At 46.9% G+C, this 20,148-nt stretch overlaps 2 protein-coding genes across 4 annotated transcripts; both read right to left on the bottom strand.

Moving 5' to 3' along the window:
• Positions 1 to 885: 885 nt before the first annotated feature.
• LOC120707852 (fe-S cluster assembly factor HCF101, chloroplastic-like) lies at positions 886 to 5,070 on the bottom strand. Of its 3 annotated transcripts, none has more exons than XM_039992895.1 (15): positions 4,846 to 5,070; positions 4,648 to 4,767; positions 4,232 to 4,374; positions 4,064 to 4,114; positions 3,618 to 3,773; positions 3,398 to 3,541; positions 3,176 to 3,318; positions 2,929 to 2,998; positions 2,732 to 2,827; positions 2,556 to 2,645; positions 2,415 to 2,468; positions 2,219 to 2,342; positions 1,996 to 2,120; positions 1,367 to 1,489; positions 886 to 1,230 (listed from the first exon to the last, which is right to left on the bottom strand). In XM_039992895.1, the coding sequence occupies exons 1-15, from the start codon at positions 4,931 to 4,933 to the stop codon at positions 1,147 to 1,149; spliced, it is 1,611 nt and encodes a 536-aa protein (XP_039848829.1). In that variant the 5' UTR covers positions 4,934 to 5,070; the 3' UTR covers positions 886 to 1,146. The 3 variants fall into 3 exon arrangements, with proteins under 3 accessions (XP_039848829.1, XP_039848828.1, XP_039848827.1); XM_039992894.1 differs by having other exon boundaries at positions 4,648 to 4,770; positions 4,846 to 5,069; XM_039992893.1 differs by having other exon boundaries at positions 2,415 to 2,645; positions 4,846 to 5,053.
• Positions 5,071 to 11,999: 6,929 nt separating this feature from the next.
• Positions 12,000 to 16,609, bottom strand: LOC120707851 (protein SODIUM POTASSIUM ROOT DEFECTIVE 2-like). Its single transcript, XM_039992892.1, has 3 exons — positions 15,949 to 16,609; positions 15,371 to 15,446; positions 12,000 to 12,378 (listed from the first exon to the last, which is right to left on the bottom strand). Exons 1-3 carry the CDS (start codon positions 16,159 to 16,161, stop codon positions 12,218 to 12,220), a joined length of 450 nt encoding a protein of 149 aa, XP_039848826.1. The 5' UTR covers positions 16,162 to 16,609; the 3' UTR covers positions 12,000 to 12,217.
• Positions 16,610 to 20,148: the final 3,539 nt, after the last annotated feature.

The following is a 20,148-nucleotide window of genomic DNA, read 5'->3' as shown; positions in this document are numbered from 1 at the left end:
GCAAACACCCATCGCGCGACCCCTACCCTGTCCTGCCACGTGTTTGCGCGTGTCAACAGCACGCAATACACGGAGCGCAAAGCAGCGAGCAATACATGAGATGTCACTTTCAAAATGACATCACTATTGATGTTAGCAATAAAAATTAGCTGCATTTTCTTTTAATGATCACTAGTCTCTCGTTAAGCATTCAATTTCAAATCCGTTCGCACCATTGTGTTTCTTTTGACGAAATCTACAAAATAAAATATATATTGAATATAGTTGAAACCGTTTTATAAAACTATCAACTTATATTATAAGTTATACGTATAGTAGTAACTTATATAGATCATGTATAGTAAATTATGTTTTATTTTGAAGATATTAACAGGCATAGCAACTCTTGTGTTGTCCAATGTGGCAACTTCTATAATTTATATAGAATTTTTGTATCAACCTACTCAGATTGTTGAGCGACATAAATGCTGTTACAATATACCAAATTATATAGGGTTTCGAGTAGCAACTTATGTGAATCAAATATCATATGTAAAGCTATGTGAATCAAAAAATTGACAATATTGACTGATTACAATGTTCCACACAAGGGGAAAAAAAGACCAGCTAGTGATTACCAGGTATTGAAGGGGAAATGGTAAACTGAGAGAGAATAATAAGCATACTTAAATTAAACACGGCAGATGGCACTGATTATCAGAGTAAAAAATCATCATATAAAAGACTACACCCCAGAAATGGCAAGACCAAGATAAACAGAATACAGTTAATATGTGCCACAATTATAAAAAAAATGTTCACTTTTTAGATAAAAGACTCAACAGCACGTCGTTCTCTTAGGGCCAAAAAAAAATCTGCTCAAACTTTGATCAGACCTCCAACAGAGAAGTACTCAAATTTCAGCTAAAACAGAAATTGCCGCATTATTCACCAGCACGTCTGTCCCTTACACCATAGTTTCAAATCTCACACCTGTCAGCTGAAAGTAAGAAGAACACTATCTCTTATTTCAATAAATAATTTTAATTATGTTGGTTCAACAACTTGAGAAATCATTCAAAATTCACTGTAGACCTATAAATTATCTAATTGCAAGGAAAGCCTGTTTTCTTGTCCCTTGATAACCGAACACAGTTTTCCCCTGTATCATGATGAGGCCACTGCAGGTGTTGCTGCACGCGGAGCATCCACTAACCGCTCAAGCATTTCCAATTGGTCATAAGGTGCTATCTGCAAAGCATCAGGCGCGTATGCATTTTAGATCTATGCATCCATTTTTCAGAAAATGGATATGAAATTCCAGAACTTCCATATACTCCAAATGTGACAATACTTAAGATGAAGTGGATCCATTTTGTCATATTACCTGACTGAATCCATCAGGCCAAGTAATAGAAACAGCGTAGTTTCCCATCGGTCTAATCTCTTCAGGCTCGATGTCATCTGGTACATCGCTGTACTGAATTTTCTGCTCTCCTGTCCATTCATCCTGTAGAAGAGGACTTTGTAGTTTGTAAACAAGAAATACAAAGTTGTGGAAAATCTGTTTCCCAAAATATAAATAGCATGCATGACTTAATATTTGAAATAAGAAAACTCGACTCCTGGGGAGAACCTCCCCAATGGCATTTTTGAGAGGGGATCCTCGATCTGCAGTGCCGAGAAAAGGACCTTACCCAGGACATGCCTACAGCACATGTAACTCTGAAGACAGTATCTTAGTGGGGCCTTTTTCTTTTTTGATGAGACCTAGGGTTTGAGCCCTGGTCGGATGGTACCACAACTGGGTACACAACCACTGCACTACTCATGCGTTCTCATATTTGAAAAATACAAATACCATGCATTTGGGACCCTGATGATGGTGACATGTGATCAAACTTAGAAGTAACTTATGATCTGAATTTATAAAGATGTTATAAATTGGAAGGCTTAAGAACTGGTGTAAGAATCATATATATCCCACATATCGAATGATGGAAAGCAGATACGCACCACACTTTGAGCAGATCGATCATTCCGCCTGACTGTTGCCGGATGCAACAAGAACTCTTCATCTGAATCTGGCACTTTCACTCTGATCGCTCTAATTGATCTATCATAGGACACTGCTGTTGAAACTGAAAATATAAATAACAATTTTACGTGTCAATATTCTCAACTTTCTTACTTCCCTGAACTACTTCTCCAACTCCTAGATTGCAAGCTTTCAACTTACCTTGTTGCCTAATTTTGGCACATTGTTGAACAACACAAACTCCAAGATTTTGAAATGTCTTGGCAACATCTCCTTGTGGATCAGCCACCACTTCAGGAATTCCAGTATCTCCAGAAGCTGAAAGCTGTAAAAATAACCAAACTGTGATTTCTACTCTCTTGTTTAATCAGCTGTAATTACATAGGATTGAACTTACAGTTGGCCGTATTGGCAAATCGAAGAGATGAGGTATTCCAAATTGCTGCACAACCTGAAACAGTGATCGCATTTCAAAAGCAATCCAACAACCATCCAAGAGAAGTATGCTACGAAATAATTGATATGTTTTGTTTCTTGCCTGAGTTCCAGAACCTTGTCCGAATGGGTAATAACGCTTCCCATCAGCATCAAAGTAGCACATGTTCTCAACAACTGCAACACAAGGAACCTTGGCAACAAAGGAGACAGAAACAAGTCAATACAAGGTTAGGTACCTCTGGCTTTTAATGCTTCACGTTGTGCAATATTACACACCTTCAGCTTGGAGAACATCCTTACTCCCTTTGCGACATCAATGAAAGCCAGCTTCTGAGGCGTGGTAACAATCACAGCTGCAGTCAATGGGGCTACCTGACATTTACAGATATGTTATATACTGTATTTACAATACTTTGAAGGACTGTTCATATTACTGCAAATGATTTGTACAAGATAGAGGCTGGAGGTACCACCTGACAGAGTGTTAAGTGTATGTCGCCTGTTCCAGGAGGCATGTCAATGACAAGGTAGTCAAGCTCGCCCCTTTACAAAATCAAAGAACATACTCAACTTATTTATTACCAGGAAATCAAGAACATTGTTGGGAATATAACTGAACTAGAGAAGACTATGCCTGGTAAGAATGTCCTGTCTTTTATGTAGTACATGTTATTATACCTTTACATAGGTAATTAATACCAGCAGTGCAAGTTTGCCTACCAGTCAGTAGTGGTCAGCAACTGATTAATGACTCCTGAAACCATTGGACCTCTCATAATTGCTCTTCCTTGTCCAGCAAATCCAAAAGACACCATTTTGACGCCCAAATACTCAGTCGGAAGAATAGCTCTGCTTTCTGGGTTCTAAAGGTAAGTCTGTCTACCATTATTAGTGCAAGTACTTTGTTCCATACTAACATAGGAGTTCAATCAGGAGGTTTACCATCACTAGCAATCGGTTTTCAGGAGAAACCATAGTTGGTAAGCTTGGACCGAAGACATCAGCATCAAAGATTCCAACCCTAGCTCCCATTCCAGCTAGTGTATAAGCTAGATTTACAGCAACAGTTGATTTTCCAACTCCTCCCTGCAAAAAAAAACATATTTCTTTAGGAAATGAATGGTGATATTTGCCTGATATACACAAAGTTACAAAGGCTTGCCTTGCAGCTTGATACTGCTATGATGTTTGAGATCTTCTGCAGTCCTTCCGGGAGCTCACCTCCATACACCGGCTGTGCAGTCTGCGCAGACATTGTGACTTCTACCTTCTTGACCCATGGAAGTGCTGCAACAACCTCGTTTGCCTTTTGTTCAAACTGTCGAGCACAAACCAGTAGGGTTTCGCACTTAAAATGGCTAGTTTGAACTCAGAAGTAGGAACTGATAATGTGATGTTGAAGATAATTATTGCTTTACTTATATAGCTGAATACTTTTTACAAGCAGATTTATATAAATCAAGTATTCACATCCATCTATCCAGGGCAATAAGCATAAATACACTCATACAGTTAATATGTTGCCAGCATTATTCTATAACACTAAAACAAAGAGTTAGTGAGTAGTTGTTCAGAGAAGTAGATACTAGATACAGCTGCTATTCTTGCCTCGTCTTTGATTGGACATGCGGGAGTTGTCAGCTCCAGGCGAAATGAGACCTGAAACATAGTCAAGAGTCAAGACAACCGATATAAGTCACCAATTCCAATCGATGTGGATCTCGTCGCCCATCACGCTCCTATAACTTGATAAAGGAGTTCCCTTTAATTGACTACCTTATCCAATGCATCGCTGATCTCTAAGTCCTTGACAAACCCACATGAGACGATGTCCGTGCCGAAATCAGGATCAATGATTTGGGAGAGTGCTATGAGCACATCCTTCTTGGCATCATCCGCCGAGGTGACTGTCGCAGCAGCTGTTGAAAAATAAACAGAACGTTTTGAGCAGAGTGCGCACGTTCCACTGCACGGGACACGCGACGCATCGACAGGCAACACCACAGTAGCCAAATTTTGCTCTAGGACACTGGATGACTGGACACGCCGACTCATATGCGGAGATGATTTTTTTAAGAACTGATATTAGGCTTCCATGCTAAATTCTAGAACAAGGAGCTCTTCCGGGTCGTTAGTCATTAGCAACATACGCACGTGCGATAGGACTACAGGAGTCGCTGAACGAATCTTACCGCCGGACGAAGCAGCCCTGGAGCATCGCCGGCGCCGGCTCGCGCGGCGCGACGGCGGGAAGCAGGAGCGCGACCGGCTGGCGACCGCCGCAGGGACAGGAACCTTTGCCGATAGACCCCCTGCTGCAGGTACCATGGAGTGATCAGCAGTAGTAATTCAGTATGGGGCGAGACCGCGCGCGCGCGAGAGAGACGCACCTCTTAGGGCCGGTGCGACTGGGGGAAGGTGGAGGTGGGGAGCGGGCGGCGCGAGGAAGGAGGCGGACGCGGCGTGGAACGTCCGCATTGCCGCGCTGCCCGAAGGCGAAGGAGACGAGGACGCTGCGCGCGGTGAGGCTTGTGACGGAGAGCGGACGGGGCAGAGAGGAAGAGGATGAGGGGACGGGAGGGAGGGAGGGAGTGGCCGCTCCGGGTCCGCTGGTTGTGTGGATTTGGTTGCGCGTCCTCGGCCACTGGCTTTAACGATTGGCCACAGCGGCGCTGCACGCACAGCGAGAGCGTGGCAAACACAGGCCGTGGCGATGGATGGTTCGTGCTCATGATGACGCATGATTGATAGGTTCACGAAATTCGTTTGCAGAAGCACATGGAGCACTGGATAAGTGGCAACGTTTTATTGTTTTAACAAGAGTGGCAGTGAAGGTTTAGCAAGAGTGATTGAGTGAAGGAGCATCGCATCGACGCAACGCGTCGTTAACCGGCAACAGGGTGCCTTGATAAATTCGTGGCCAAACTTCAGCAGTCTCCCCCTGAGTTCGTCGACATTTTTCACTTGGAATTTGCAAATTTCCCCCATATTTCGACCAAGAAGGACAGCATTTGAAGAAGCCGAAGCCTATAACTACTGCAGCCCATGTCATTAACACGGGCCAGCGCAGCCCAGTTCTTGTCTGGGCCGATCGATGGCACTGTCCCTCTCTTTTCGCGCGCTTGCCAGCCAGCGATTTTTTCTTTTTTATATTAAAAAAATCAATATTTCAAAAATATATGTCCGTTTTGAAAATTTTCAAAAATATACCCCGGTCGCCCTATGGGGGCGACAGGTCCTAAATGTAATTTTTTTTCTTCAAATTTGCAACAAGGTCCCTGGCCGGGGGGGCGCGGGTGAAGGGGGCCTGTCGCCCCCCCCCCCAACACCCACGGGCGATAGGGGGTCTGTCCCCCCCCCCCCGACCGGGACAGGCGCGACAGGGGGGCGACCGGGTCTTACCTCTATATAAGCATTCTACCCCATTTCCTCCTCATTTGAGCCCAAAAATTCTACTAAAAATCCAGAAAAAAAGAGAGGGGTGAGGAGAAGGGAAGCGGCGAAGCCCTGCCGAATTGCGCACTTGTGATCTGCAGGTTAGTACATTTAGCTTATGTATTTTTCCATTGGTATTGTAGAGTAATTTAATTTAATTAGTGCTATAGTAGAACTATTTAAGTAGGAGTTTAATGATACTTTAGTTACGTAATAGTAAATTAGTTTAGAAAATTAGTACTACGCGTTTATTATTACAATTGCAGTACTATTAGAGACGTGTTTATAAATTAATTACGATTTAGAATAGAATTTCGTATATGCAGTATAGAATTTGAGTGTCATCACGTAGTTACGAATATTTATATGTTGTAGTTGAAATGCATACTTAGTTTTTACGGATTATTGAATAAGGTAGTGAAGTAAAGAGTATAACTCGATAAGTATTCTGTGATATACAGATATGTCGAGTAAGATGCAGTTTCAAGTATTTTATGGTGACTACAATGTTTTGTACGGGCCAAATGGAGTAGACCTTTCTGCCTTTAAGTGCGCATCTAGCGCCATAGATAAACCTCTGGAAAGGAGTTTTGATTCCATATGTAAGTGGCTGCAGCGTGGGTTCCGTGTTGATCCGTTGACACATGTGATGACCGTCCAGTCTCTTATTAATTGGGAAGTAGAAAGTGATTTATGGGAATTGATGATGATACACAGCACTGATGACTGGCAGAAGTACATGCAAGAAACTATAGAGCGTGGGTGGCCTCTGGCCATTCTTGTTCAAATCCGGGAGAAGACACAAAATGAAATCCAACATGGTGCCGATCAAGTAACTCCTCACCCTCTCTTTTTTCTGAATTTTTGGTGTAATTTTTTGGCTCAAATGAGAAGGGAATAGAGGCCAGGGCTTATACAGGGTGGGAGACCCCCGTCGCCCGTGGGGGGGCTGTCGCCCGTTGAAGGGGCGACAACAGGCCCCCTCCCTTGACCAGGGACCTCCTTGCAAATTCAAAAAAAAATTACATTAGGGTCCTGTCGCCTGTTGCTTGGGCGACAGGACCGGGCTGGGCTGGGCGGCCGGGGATATTTTTGAAAATTTTCAAAACGGACATATATTTTTGAAATTTTTATTTTTTTAAATATAAAAAAGAAAAAGACGCTGCCAGCCGACACGGCTGGGTGGGCTTTGCTTCACTTTCTCTCATGATGCTGCGGCCTGCCCATTTCGCGTCGCCGGCTACGCACCTCGTCTACGCGTCCGCGTGCTCGCCCGGGGCGTCGCCTCGTCGGCCTTCCGCTTATAACCGAATTCTAAATGAAAATAAGCAAAAAGTCCACCCAAATATTTTTGATTAATTTTTTATTCTTTGGGTCGCCACTTACCAGAGAAGTCTGGGGCAGATATTGATTATATTGAACAAACACAGTGAAACAACAATTCCCAAGCTAATGGGAGAAGTACCACAAATGTCTTAGTAATATAATTATGTAGTCAAGATACTCAAAAAATATATAAGAATTATTGAATTCTGCTCATATTCAGCAAAAAAAATGAGATGTCATCAGCCTCAAGGACATTTCAGACATTTTACCACTCAACTCAGAGAATCGACTCAAAATAATCAGAATTACCAAACACCTAGTTTATTCAGACAACCAATTCTATAGACACCTCACTTATCTCATATATTAATTCTCAGAAAAGCGTGGTCCAGAAAAACGAAAACAAACAGGGCCGTCATCGGCCGGCCGGTCAGCCGACCGCCCAGCGGTGCGAGCGAGCAGGAGCTTTGTTTGCCATTGCTGCTTGGCTCTTATGTAACTTCTGGAAGATGGATAAGCTATCTATCTATAAAGCTCATTAAGGCCCAAATTAGATTCAACATTTTCTTAAAAATAGTTTATTATTTGGGAAGAATAGATTATTCAACATTTTTAGAAACACATACACCAACATGTTGAAAAAACTACTACATTCAACATTTTTTACGAACTCTTTCAACATCTCAAAGAAAATAGATTCGACATTTATTAAAACCTAAATCAACATTCTTTTACAAAATGAATTGCTTCTTCTCTGGCAGCAGCACAGGGGACGGAGCCATGTAGAGCTGGGCGGGCGGCTGCGCGCAACAGCGGAGCGTGCCCCGCACGCCGGGCGAGGTGGCGCGGCAGGGTAGGGCCGACAGGGGGCGCGTCGAGGCCGCCGGCGACGCGCAGCGAGGCTGCGATTGCAGGTGCGCTGGGCAGGCGGCGGCGCGGCGAGGTCGAGGGGCGGGTGAAGCGCGAGTGTTTAGTTGATGAAATTTTTTTTTACAAAGGTCACATTAAATGTTTGATTAGATGTCGGTAGAGATTTTCGGGCACTAATTAAAAAATTAATTTCAGAACTCGTTTGAAAACCGCGAGACGAATCTTTTGAGGTCTTTGACCGCATCATTAGCACATGTGGGTTACTGTAGCACTTATGGCTAATCATGTAATAATTAGGTTTAAAAGATTTGTCTCGTCGTGTACATCTAAACTTAGCAATTTGTTTTATTTTTAACTACATTTAATGTTTCATACATGTGTCTAAAAGTGAGGCAAAAAATTTTGGTGAAAATTTGTGGTAACTAAACGGGCTCGAAAGCTCGGGAGGATAAGATTTGGATGGAGAAGGTCCAGCGAATGATGGTGTTTGTACGAATTTCAAATACTAAAAAAATGAGAAAGAAAAAAATCTGGATTAGGATTCCCGCTGCTGCCTGCCCTGTTCGTTCCTATCGTACTGGACTGCCGGGCCGTCGGTTGTGGGTGCGCGCTGGGCCCGTTTCGTCGGCGCACTGGCTGATGGGGCGTGTATTGGCAGCCTCTTCCTGTTGCCACACGAAGAGGGCATCGCCAGACGTTACGTTACATCTTCCCTGCTGCTAATTTCTTTCTAGCAATTGAATCGACAGTTCGACACGCGACGCAAGTGGTGGCTCCCGTTGTACTTGTACCCCAATTGCCCTTTTGCATAAAAACACAGAGCAACATGTTCACAGGCGTGTCCTCATGTCCGGACCTATTTGCCACACCCCAAAATGATCGCTTCATCCTTCCTAACTTACACTTCGCGCGCCGAGATGAGGCGGCTGTAACACCCCAGGTGTTAATCTTTTGTAATTAAGGATAAGCCCGCGATTAACATAATTATTAGCCTTAAACACGCATGAACAAAATCGCTAAATAATTTTTTTTGCTAGCAAGTTAACTTATGCGAGGAGGAAATAACTTTTAAAATTATTTTTAAAAGCGGTTCGAGCCACGTTTGAAATCCAAATCGACCCAATATCAATTTTTCTCCTCGGAATCAACCTGGGCCCGGATAGTCCGGGTATTAGCCCGGATAGTCCGGACTAAAGTCCGGATACTCCGGATAGTCATCCGAATACTCCGGACCTGAATTTTTCTATGTCATTTTATTTTGTCCTCTGGGCCCCACAACCCTCTCGTTTCCTCCTCCTCCTCCTCGACTCAAGCTGAGCCGAACTCGCTCACGCCGGCGCCCGGCCATCTCCGGCCACCTTCATCGATCCCTTCCATGAGAGCCCTCCCAACCACACCTCGCACCTTCTCCACACCTCCATGAGCCTCGCTCGAGCTTTTCCCAGCCGTAATCGGCCCTCCACTGTCGACCTCCATGGGAGCACCGTCCGAGCTCCGCCCTTTTTCGTCGATCCGCTTCCTCGGTCCCCCTCCGCCCAAATCGACCGCACAAATGGGTTCGTGGTGAGTTCCTCCATCTTCCCCACCCTTTCCCCGGCCCTTTCTACACTGCTTAGTGCGCCGCGCGCGCCGCTGCACCCCGTGGCATACACCGTAGTTTGCCCTTTTGTTAGGTTTACCCGGATACTCCGGGTTTGAACCCGGAAATTCCGGATTTACCCGGATACTTCGGATTTTTCTTCCGGATAGTCCGGACCTGAAGTTTTATATCACGTGCCTTGGTCCTTTTTACTATTCCAAACGTTAAAACATCAGCCACTCTCTTTTCCTCACTCCCCCACGAGCTCTTCCTCTCCCCTTAGCCCTAACTTCCAAATCTTCCATCCCAAATCCATCTCAAGGCCAAGGGAGCTTCAAATCATCGTGAAAGGCTCGCTTCCCTATGTGTTCCACCTTGGGTGGCTTTGTTTTCAAGTTTTTCGGGCAAGAAAGGTGAGCTCAAGGTACTAAAAGCTAGGGCTAGCCGATTTGGTGGTTTTGGGAGGTTTTGAGTGATTTCTTTTGGGTAAATCATCTTCATGTGAGTCACTCTACTAGGGTCTAGAAGGGTTTTGATTTTTGTGGGTCAGTTTTGCCAAAATCAGGAATTCAGTTTTGAGTGCGAAAAACTGTGAGAAACCCGGATACTCCGGAAAATCCGGATATTCCGGATAGAAATTCCGGATATTCCGGGTTGCATTAGGAATGTTAAGTATAAATGGTACAAATTAGTAGTGTTTATACTCGGTATTTGTTAAGTTGTTGTTGTATATCATGTTTGCATTCTCATGTCATATGCATCTCATGTAGATGCGCTAGATGTACAATGCGTGAGCGTAAAGCACGCGATGTTGGAGCCGAACCCCAAGACGGTGTTTGGTGGATGTATCCTAAAGAGAGAAGGACCAGCTGGCGCAACTGAAGACCCGGCCCAAGGTCGGAAGGGCCCAAGGCCTTGATAATATTAACACTAGCTTAGTGTTACCCTCAGGCTAGCCCCAGTGCATGTCCTATTATTTTAACTTATGATTCACTATAAATATATGCTTATTTAATTATTTGTGCATTAGGTTTTAGGAGTTGTCTGAAACCCTAGTTGCATGATCCCTAGGTCTAATTGAGTTTATACTAGTATGTATATGTCGATAGCAATGCCATGCTTAATAGGATTCCGTAGAAGCCGAGTGACTTCTTGGCACTCGCGAGATATAGGATGTTTTAGAAGTCGGGTAATTGCCGGTTACTCGCGAGACGTTTAATTATTTATGTACTTCAGTATTGAGTTGTGGAAAGCAATGTGAAATTGATGAAAACTTGAGACCGGACGGGGAATGATGATGGTGTATAGGTATGGCAGCAGGACAGGGTTCCTGGCTATCTTAGCCCCGTCTGTGTCGGTTAAGGACCGTACCGTTTGTCTGGCCCTGCTGATCGAGTTTGATATTGTACTAACCGCATGCCGGGAGTAGGAGATAGTCGAAACCGGTAAGCCTAGTATTGCCTCGCTTCGAAAGTACAGAACTTCATCACCACCCCTTAGGGCGAGTCGAGTAGTCACGGAGAAACGGGATGCACAAGTTTACTTTTGGTGGTCTCACGTTGAGCTCGACTGACTATATGTAGGTGGGGCGGTTCTGTAGTTCGAGGCGGGGAGGGGAAGGGTTGGCGCGTGGGGTCCGACGGGGCTTTTGCGTGCCGTATTGGTTAGGTCCACCTTGCAAGGTTAAATCGGATCGATTCGCCGTCAGTCGCTCTCGGATATGAGCACCTTGATCGCATCACCGCATCGTAGCGATATGATATAGAATATGGATTATACATTTATGATGATGGTTACATTGAATTATAGTATATTTGCTCTACATGTGTGCTCTAGTTGGTTTAGACAAATAGTAGATTATAGTTAATCTATATAGAATCTGGAGCTAAAATATTGAAAATAAGGATCCACTTTTAGATGCTTTTTCTGCAAAATAAACCACCAGCCAAATGTCTTGCATGTCTAGATATGTGGGCTAAGTTATATTCACTGGTCGGGTAAGTCTTGCTGAGTATTAATTGCTTAGGGTTTATTGTTTACCCTATTTCAGGTATAGGAGCTAACTAGGTTTCACATTGGTGGGCTCGATGTGGCGCCTTGTCTTCACGTCTCGGTAGTTCTCGACTTATTTAGTTTGATGTATTTATTCTCTAGCAAAAATGCTCTGTAATTTAGATTATCTTTCGCTGCTACCCTTTCTTTTGTAAGTTTTAAATTTTAAAGCTGTTTTATAAAAGTCTTAATATTATTTACTATTTGTGAAAAATTGTATTATGTTGGTACCTTCTGCGCTCGTCTTCGTGCGAGACTTCTGGTGTGTTTCGATCGGTCTGTGGGTTGGAAACAGCCTGTCAAATTATACTTAATTAAACTAATACATCTGATAAGTTCAAATGATAGCAGTTACGTTTAATTAAGCGTTTCAACTCGACGGGTCTGTCATAGCGGTCGTGTTCTTTCTGCTTGCTACGCATGGTAGGTGGAGAACTGGAGACGAGGCCGAGACCGTGGACGCATGAGAGATCGACGCCGACCAAAGCACCTAGCAACGTCTACTGCCTCTCCTCCGCGGCCTGCGGCTTGGGGTTGGGCGCCACCCACAGCTCCGCGAACTTCATCACCTTGGAGACGCTCTCCAGCACCTCGTACGGCGTGACATCCCCGATCACCACCACCTTCTTCCTCTCCAAATCCACCTCGAACGACGTCACGCCTGCTCATAGTACGCACAAAAGAAAAAAAAAGTTAGGTCACGAGTCGTTAACTCTTTCTGTTTAACACGTAACACTAGAAATCAAGAATGTTGTTACTGTTGGACTGACGTGACTAATTGAGGCACTTTTTCTGGGAGCAGGTGAGCTCTGTACACTAGTGCAGGACTACAAGTAGTAGCACGCAGCACCGACAGGTGTAACCGAAGCACGAGCCGGAAATGTTCCTGTTCCGGGACGTGCAGGAAATCGCTTTCTTTATTGTCGCGCCGGCAGCAACGAGCCGCCGCTTGGGTGGCGGAGGCCGCCGCCGTGCGCTCTCGTACGTGCTCCCCGCGAGCTTCCTTTTACCACTAGCATATCCGCAGCCTGCCTCGCCCAAAGTTTTTCCAGAAAAGGTAGGCACCACCAGGCAGCCGGCCGGGCATCATGCACATGTGCACAGTGCAGGCATGTGCCGGGGGCCGGGGCAGGCGTCTCTGGCTGCCTGCGCAGCCGAAGCGACACGACGCCAACTCACGAGCAGCGGGTGATCACCGGGTGCCGATCTGTATATTCCGCAGCATGCGTGCTTAATGCGATTAGACTGATGAACTGCAGCACCGGCATGGCGGCATGTCTGTCAGTCTGTTCGTGCTCGACGCGACGGTCACTGTTCGCCGCGGACCAACAGCGCGTGACCAAGGCTGTCGTTTGATTTTTCAGTTTAAATCTATCGTGTGGTTTTTCAGTTTAAATATCACATATTGGAAGTAGGCAGACGGGCTGATAGCCCGGTGGTGTGGTCGCCCGGCTGGGAACCCACCCGCCCGCGTTCGAATCCCATCGGGATCGACCGGGTGCTAAACCCCAGTGGAGACTGAGCAGTGTGTGTGCGTATATTTAGGTGGGTTAGGGAGTGAGTTGCTCAGTAGGTGCGTTCCAGACAGCTGGACAACCTCACCTGCGTTCGAGCGTGCGGTCGGCGTGGGTGCTCATTGTCGAGTCTTATATGATGGGCCAGTGCTCCTGGCATAGTTCAAAAAAAAACATATTGGAAGTAGTAAATATAGATTTATTATAAAACTAATTTCATAAATAGTGATTTAATCACGAGATGAATCTATTAGGCTCAATTATTTTATAATTATCACTAATTTCTATATTAATCATTCACTAATCATATATTAATTATATTTAATAAATTCGTCTAGAGCTTTAATTATAATTTATATAATTAATTTTATATTAAATTGTCATCTGAATATTTCATATTAAATTGTCATCTGAATGATTTAAAAAATAGCTTAAAAAGAAAATGTAAAATAATCGGGGCGCGCACAAAGGTCAGCCGCGCCGGGGCGCGTTTTCTCGCTGCGTCAGGCGATCTTGACCCGGGCGTCTCGTCACCTGCTCCTGCCCCGAGTGACCCCGGGCGCTGTAACTTGTCCTCTCTGAAGACCGTGCTCATCTTCCGCTCCCATCCCAAGGCAGGCGCCCATGTGCTTGCTATTCCTACCAGTAGTCTATACTCCCTCCGTCCCAATATGTAACCATTCCAACAGTTCAAAATTTTTACCACAATGTAAGCATTTCTAAACTTAAGTGGGTCCTACCTCATCCATATCCTCTCCCTACCTCGCTCCTCCTAGCCTGCACGCCGCCTCCGCCCCTTCTCGCTCCGGCCGCCGCCGTCCTCGCCTCATGCTCTGGTCGCGCCCCTCCCCTCTTGCTCCTGCCGCCGTGTGGGATCTACCACGCCACCCTCCTCCCCTCCTGCTCCGCCGTCGCCCTCCTCCAATCCCCTCCTGCTCTGGCCGCCGCCGGGATCTGCGGCCCCGCCCTCCTCCCCTCCTGCTCCAACGGCCGCGCGGGATCCGCCGCCCCGCCCTCCTCCCCTCCCGCTCCAACGGCCGCGCGGGATCCGCCGCCCCGCCTCCTCCCCTCCCGCTCCGAACGCCGCACGGGATTCGCCGCCCCCACTCCTCCCCTGCGGCTCCGATCGCCGCGCGGGGTCCCCCGCGTCGCCCTCCTACCCTCCGGCTCGGGCCGCCGCGCCGCCCTCCTCCCTTCCCGCTCTCGCCGCTACACGGGGGCCGCCGTGCTGCCCACCTCCCCTTCTGCTCCGACCGCCGCGCGGGGGCCCGCCCCGCCGCCATCCTCCCCTCCTGCTCTGGCGTCCGCGCAGGGGGCCGCCCTGCCGCCATCCTCCCCTTCCGGTCTAGCTTGCTCCGCGGGCGGTGCAGCGGCGCCGGTCGTCACCGGGAGTGGCGGTGGCGTCGCCGGCAGGAGCCACTCCAGCGCCGTCGGGCGGTGCGGCGGCGTCCCAGAGCCGTGCCGCCCGCCGCTTGCTTGTCCTCCCACAGAACTCAGGGGCAAAAACGTCATTTCCGCCTTGTGCTATTTTGTGTGTTTGAATGCTTGGAATGCTTACATATTGGGACGGAGGGAGTACTACGAACAACGAACCTACGAGTACGAATTATCAAAAAAAAACTTCTTCCATTTCTCACCCGGCCATTACTTCGAGAACTTGGAAATACAGATGCCAGTCAGCGGTCAGTCTTTTGCGTCGCCGAGAAGAAACGAAGGCTGTGCATATAGGCGTCGTGCACGCATCGAGGAGATGGCGTTTCTTTTCCTCAAACCAAACTTACATCGAGGAGATGTTGAACCTCGATGTTGAGAGAAGCTGCATTTCATTTTCATCTTTGCTGTCAGTTGCTCCACTTAGCAGTTTACCACCGTTCCTAGTACTGCTAATCTTACACTACCGTAAAGGCACTCACTCCCTCGAGCAAATTAGCACGAAGTGAACGAAACGTGAGCAAGTGTAAACTGTGTGTGATCAGTTGCGTAAAACGTTTAGTTTTGTAGGTCCAGTAAATAAAAGTAACTTTACGTTATTTGCATGTGCTTAAACATGCAGCCTTTTTACCCCCTAGTGACCTACAAAAGGATTCCTAATAACACAGCCCCAAAAGTGGATAGATTGAAGGATCAGTTCTCTCATACCGTCCATCTTGGAGATGTGCTTCTGGACTTTCTTGGCGCATCCGTAGCAGTGCATGGACACCTTGAGCTCCACTGTCTGCACAAGGGGCAAGAGCAACACAGATGCAGCAGCACAGAGCATATCAACAACGGCTATGTTTGGTTCATAACGTGAAAAAATTTTCACAAAAAGATGAATGCATGCATGGAGTACTAAACGAAATTTATTTGCGAAACTTTTTCACGGAGGAGTGTAACTTTTCGAGACGAATCTAATGAGCCGAGTCTACCACGATTGCTACAGTGATGCTACAGTAACCATATCTAATGATGCTCCAATTATACGGTCAAAGATCTTATTAGCTATAACACATGCTACAGTATCATAATTGTAAAAGTTATTTTGTAATTAGGCTTCATTTAATATATCTAATTAGTGGTCAAAGGACGAAAAATTTTCATGAAATTTTTTTCACCCACTAACCAAACACGGCCAACTACGCAAAGGTACCCAAGTGAACAGAGGTCAACGTGCTCTGCACAGGCGCCAATCTGAGAGGGACAAACAGGCAACAATGGATACACGTTTGCTTGCTCACCTTGGGCTCTAGATGGAAAGCAAGGGTCTTGGCCGCTCCGTCGACGAAGTCCCTGAGCTTGACCAGCTCCTCCAGCTGGCTGCTCACCAGGGCCTTGCGCTCGTCGGCCTCGTCCTCGTCCTTCTCCACCGAGTGCACGCAGGCGCAGCCATTGGCGCACAGCGAAAGCGAGAAGCAGTCCAGGACCCTGTCGAGGCCCAGCTTCCTCCCCATCTCTCTCCTCCCCTTCCTTCCTCTCTGCCCACTGAAGCTTCTGATGCAGCTACACAAACACCAGCAAGGCTGCAGAGAGCAGGGACACCCTTTCCAAAAGCCCACCGGCGTTTCCCTCTCGTCAGATATTGGCCGGGATCTACTACTGGCGATGCGCAGCTGGTGGTAGCTTTGCGTGGGTAGAGAGAGACAAGCAGGAGAGCTGAGCAGGCAGGCCTACCAAAGCGCTGCTTCAAAATGGCGAGCTTTGGGGGCAGAGAGAGATGGAGCAGCACGTATATATAAGCAGAGAGGAGGGTTGAACTCTGAACTTCTGAAGTGGTGTGGTGTGTTACCCAAAAACCTGAAGAATTAAAACTTCAGCTTCGGTCTGGGTGCAGGACAGAGTCATACATGCGCGACGAACCGGGGCACCGGGCTTGAGGACCCGAGCAGACAAGATGGCGAGCTCGCCATGTGACAATGTGCCAGCTTATTGGCGCTGCTGGAATGATTATACGTTGGACAAACACATTGCAATGTTCACAATACAATAAAGATGAATAGATGATGCAGCAAAATACTTCTAGACAGACAGATAAAGTTGATCTGATTCTGATGGAAAGCTTAATGGCAATATAATAGGCCCAATCATGCGCCCATGAACGCCTGACCTTTCGCAATAATTATTCAAGTAACTTGCATTGCAACAAACCAAACAAAACTCGCAGCTGGTCAGTTAGACGGCGTCAGCACCTCACAAGTTGCCACATACGTGCCTTTCACCTGTGCACATCACCAATAGACTCGTAATTTTGTAAATCAGTGTAGGTTCAGGCCTCTCGTTCGGTGGGGGAATACGTGTCAACGCAGGCTGAGCGGCAAGAAGGCGGACAAGTGAGACGGCATCAGTTTACAGTATAAAACCATATCCGGTTGCGCCTGCGCCGGCGAGAGGACAAGGCTTGCATCTGGCCGGGGAATAGGAAATGCCCGTAGGTCGCCGTCGCGGACGCATGCCACAGCGGCTGGAGCCTCGGTAGGCCACCACGACTCGGGCAAGCGACGGCATTTTTCTCAACCTTTTGGCGACGATACGAGCGAGAATGAAAAGGTTTCGACGGATAAATCTATGACAATTTGCTAGCCGGGATCGTTTGGTCGATGCAGATTATTCGCGGGAGCGGGACGATCCCTTGTTAGTGCAGAGATACACAGCTCTTTTGCGTGTTTTTAGAAATAATAATAATCATACGCGCGCCATCCTGGTGCTGCTGCACCCTTTTTGCTTGCCGAAAGTGCAATGCGCATTGGTGTAACACCCAGAAAAAACCACGGACGGTCTGCTAGGGATCGGCAGACGGTCCGCCAGAGTAACGCCCAGATATTTAGCTGAATGTGGGCCCGGTCGTCATCTCCTCCTTTCTCGTTCCCACCTCGACCAGAGACAAGCGGAGCTCGTCTGCTTGCGCCGCCGTCGCCTCCTTCCGTCGATCTCCCTCCTCCGGCCACCATACTTCGATTCCTCGCACGAGCACCTTCCTCAACACCTCCTCCACCTTCCCCAACCCCCAGCCCAGCTTCTCCCGGCCGGAATCGCCCCCGCCACCGTCGGTCACCATTGGAGCCGCTTGAAGCTTTGCTCCACCATCGATCCGCTTCTCCGGTCATCCTCCGCTCGAACCGACCACGGGAATGGAATCGTGGTGAGTCACTTGGGCCCCTGGCCTCTTTTCCCCTCCCGTTGTGCGCCGCCGGCGCCGGTGAACCGCCGGCGCCGGCGCCACCGTGCTTACTGCCGCCTGTCGGGTGGTCTGCAAAAGTGAATCGCGGACGGTCCGCAAGTTAGAAGTTGTCCAGAGAGGATGTTGTCTCTGGTGTTTTCGTATGATTGAACTGCGGATGGTCCGCTATTGGAGAGCGGACAATCCTCCATAGAGTTCGAACTTCGTCCAGAGACGATGTTGTCTCTGGTGGGTTCCGCAGGGTTGAACTGCGGATGGTCCGCTTTTGGAGAGCGGACAGTCCGCCGTATAGTCTAGGATTTTGTCCAGACATGTTGTCGTCTCTGGTGGTTGGGCACAGTGAACTGCGGACGGTCCGCCAAGGGGGCCGGACGGTCCGCCGTTAGGATTAGAAATTCGTCCAGAGACGTCGTTGTCTCTGGTGGATTGGCGTAGGTGTGTTGCGGACAGTCCGCTACTGAGGCGCGGACAGTCCGCCAGTCAGTCTAGAAATTCATCTAGAGACGTTGTAGGTTCTGGCGAGTTGGCAGAGGTGTACTGCGGACAGTCCGCTACTGGATCGCGGACCGTCCGCCGTATAGTTGTAAGTTTATCCAGAGACGTGGGTAGGTCTGGTAGGTCGGCAAGTTTGAGTTGAGGACAGTCCGCTGCTGCATAGCGGACAGTCCGCCAACTAGTTCATTTTTGAGTATGGTTCTTTTGTAAGTAGGGAATTTTAGCTGCACTAATTTGTGTCATATGCATGTGCATTAATTGCCATTTCATATATATTCATGCATATGCATTATTGCACCTCATTTAGGTGCGCTATAGGTACACGTGGGGACGTGAAGCACGCGGTGTTGGAGTCGACCCAAAAGACGGTGTTCGACGGATATCGCCAGAAGATGGAAGGACCCGCTGAAGCAACCAAAGACCCGGCACAAGGTCGGAAGGGCCCAAGGCCTTAATAGCATTAACACTGACTTAGCATTAACACTGACTTAGTGTTACCCCAGGCAAGCCCCCGGTGCACAACCTATTAATTTAAATTATGACACATATATATATCTATTACTTGTGCATTATGTATAGAAATTGGTTGAAATCCTAGTTGCATGATCCCTAGATTTCCCTGAGTTGTACTAGCATGTATAGGACGATAGAAATGCTATGCTTAATAGTTCTCGATAGAAGTCGAGTGACTTCTTGCACTCGCGAAAAATAGGATGATTAGAAGTCGAGTAATTTCCGGTTACTCGCGAGATATATAATATTTGACAATCCGGTTCCGAGCTGTTGAATTTGATATAAATGGAAGCTTGAGATCGGGCGGGAGAGGTGTAGTTCCTCCTGTGTCGGTTAAGGACTGAGCCGTTGTTGGCCCTGCTGATCATGTTTGAACTGTACTAACCGCATGCCGGGAGTAGGAGGTAGTCGAAACCGGTAAGCCGAGTACTGCCTCACCTCGAAAGTACAGGACTACATCTCACCTCCTGGGGTAGTCGAGTAGTCGCGGAGAAATGGAGATGCATATGTTTACTTTTGGTAGTCTCACGTTGAGCTCGGCTGACCATATGATGGTGGGGCGGTCCTGTAGTTCGAGGCGGGAAGGGGAAATGTCGGTGCGTGGGGTCCGACGAGGCTTTTGCGTGCTGTGTTGGTTAGGTCCACCTTGTAAGGTTAAATCGGATCGATTCGTCGTCAGTCGCTCTCGGATATGAGCACCTTGATCACTGCGTCGCATCGTAGTATTATGAAGGGATAATGAGTATATTTATATATCTTTGATGATGAAAACATTGAATTATTATTAATTGCACCACCATGTTTGATATAGTTGATTCGTGCAAATATTAGATTAGAGTAAATGTATATAGAACCTGGAGCTAAAATATGGAAATTAAGGAATTACTTTAGGCGCTTTTTCTGCAAAACAAACTACCAGCCAAATACTTTGCATGTCTAGATATGTGGGCTAAGTTATACCCATTGGTCGGGTAAGTCTTGCTGAGTATTAGTTGCTCAGGGTTTGTTGTTTACCCTATTTCAGGTTTAGCAGCTAACTAGGTGTCATATCGCTGGGCTCGATGTGACACCTTGTCTTCACGTTTCGGTAGTTCTCGATTTATTTAGTTTGTTTTATTTATTCTCTAGTAAAAATTCTCTGTATGTTAGATTCTTTTCCGCTGCTATCTTTTCATTTGTAAATTTTAAGCTATTTTGTAAAAGTCTTAATATAATTTGCTATTTTTGTAAGATTGTATCATGCTGGTACTTTCTG

The sequence above is a fragment of the Panicum virgatum genome, chromosome 5K (assembly GCF_016808335.1).
Source record: "Panicum virgatum strain AP13 chromosome 5K, P.virgatum_v5, whole genome shotgun sequence".
In the NCBI taxonomy this organism is placed as follows: Eukaryota; Viridiplantae; Streptophyta; class Magnoliopsida; order Poales; family Poaceae; genus Panicum; species Panicum virgatum.
The sequence above is the reverse complement of the archived record's forward strand: the minus strand, read 5'-3'. Positions and strand labels throughout refer to the sequence as shown.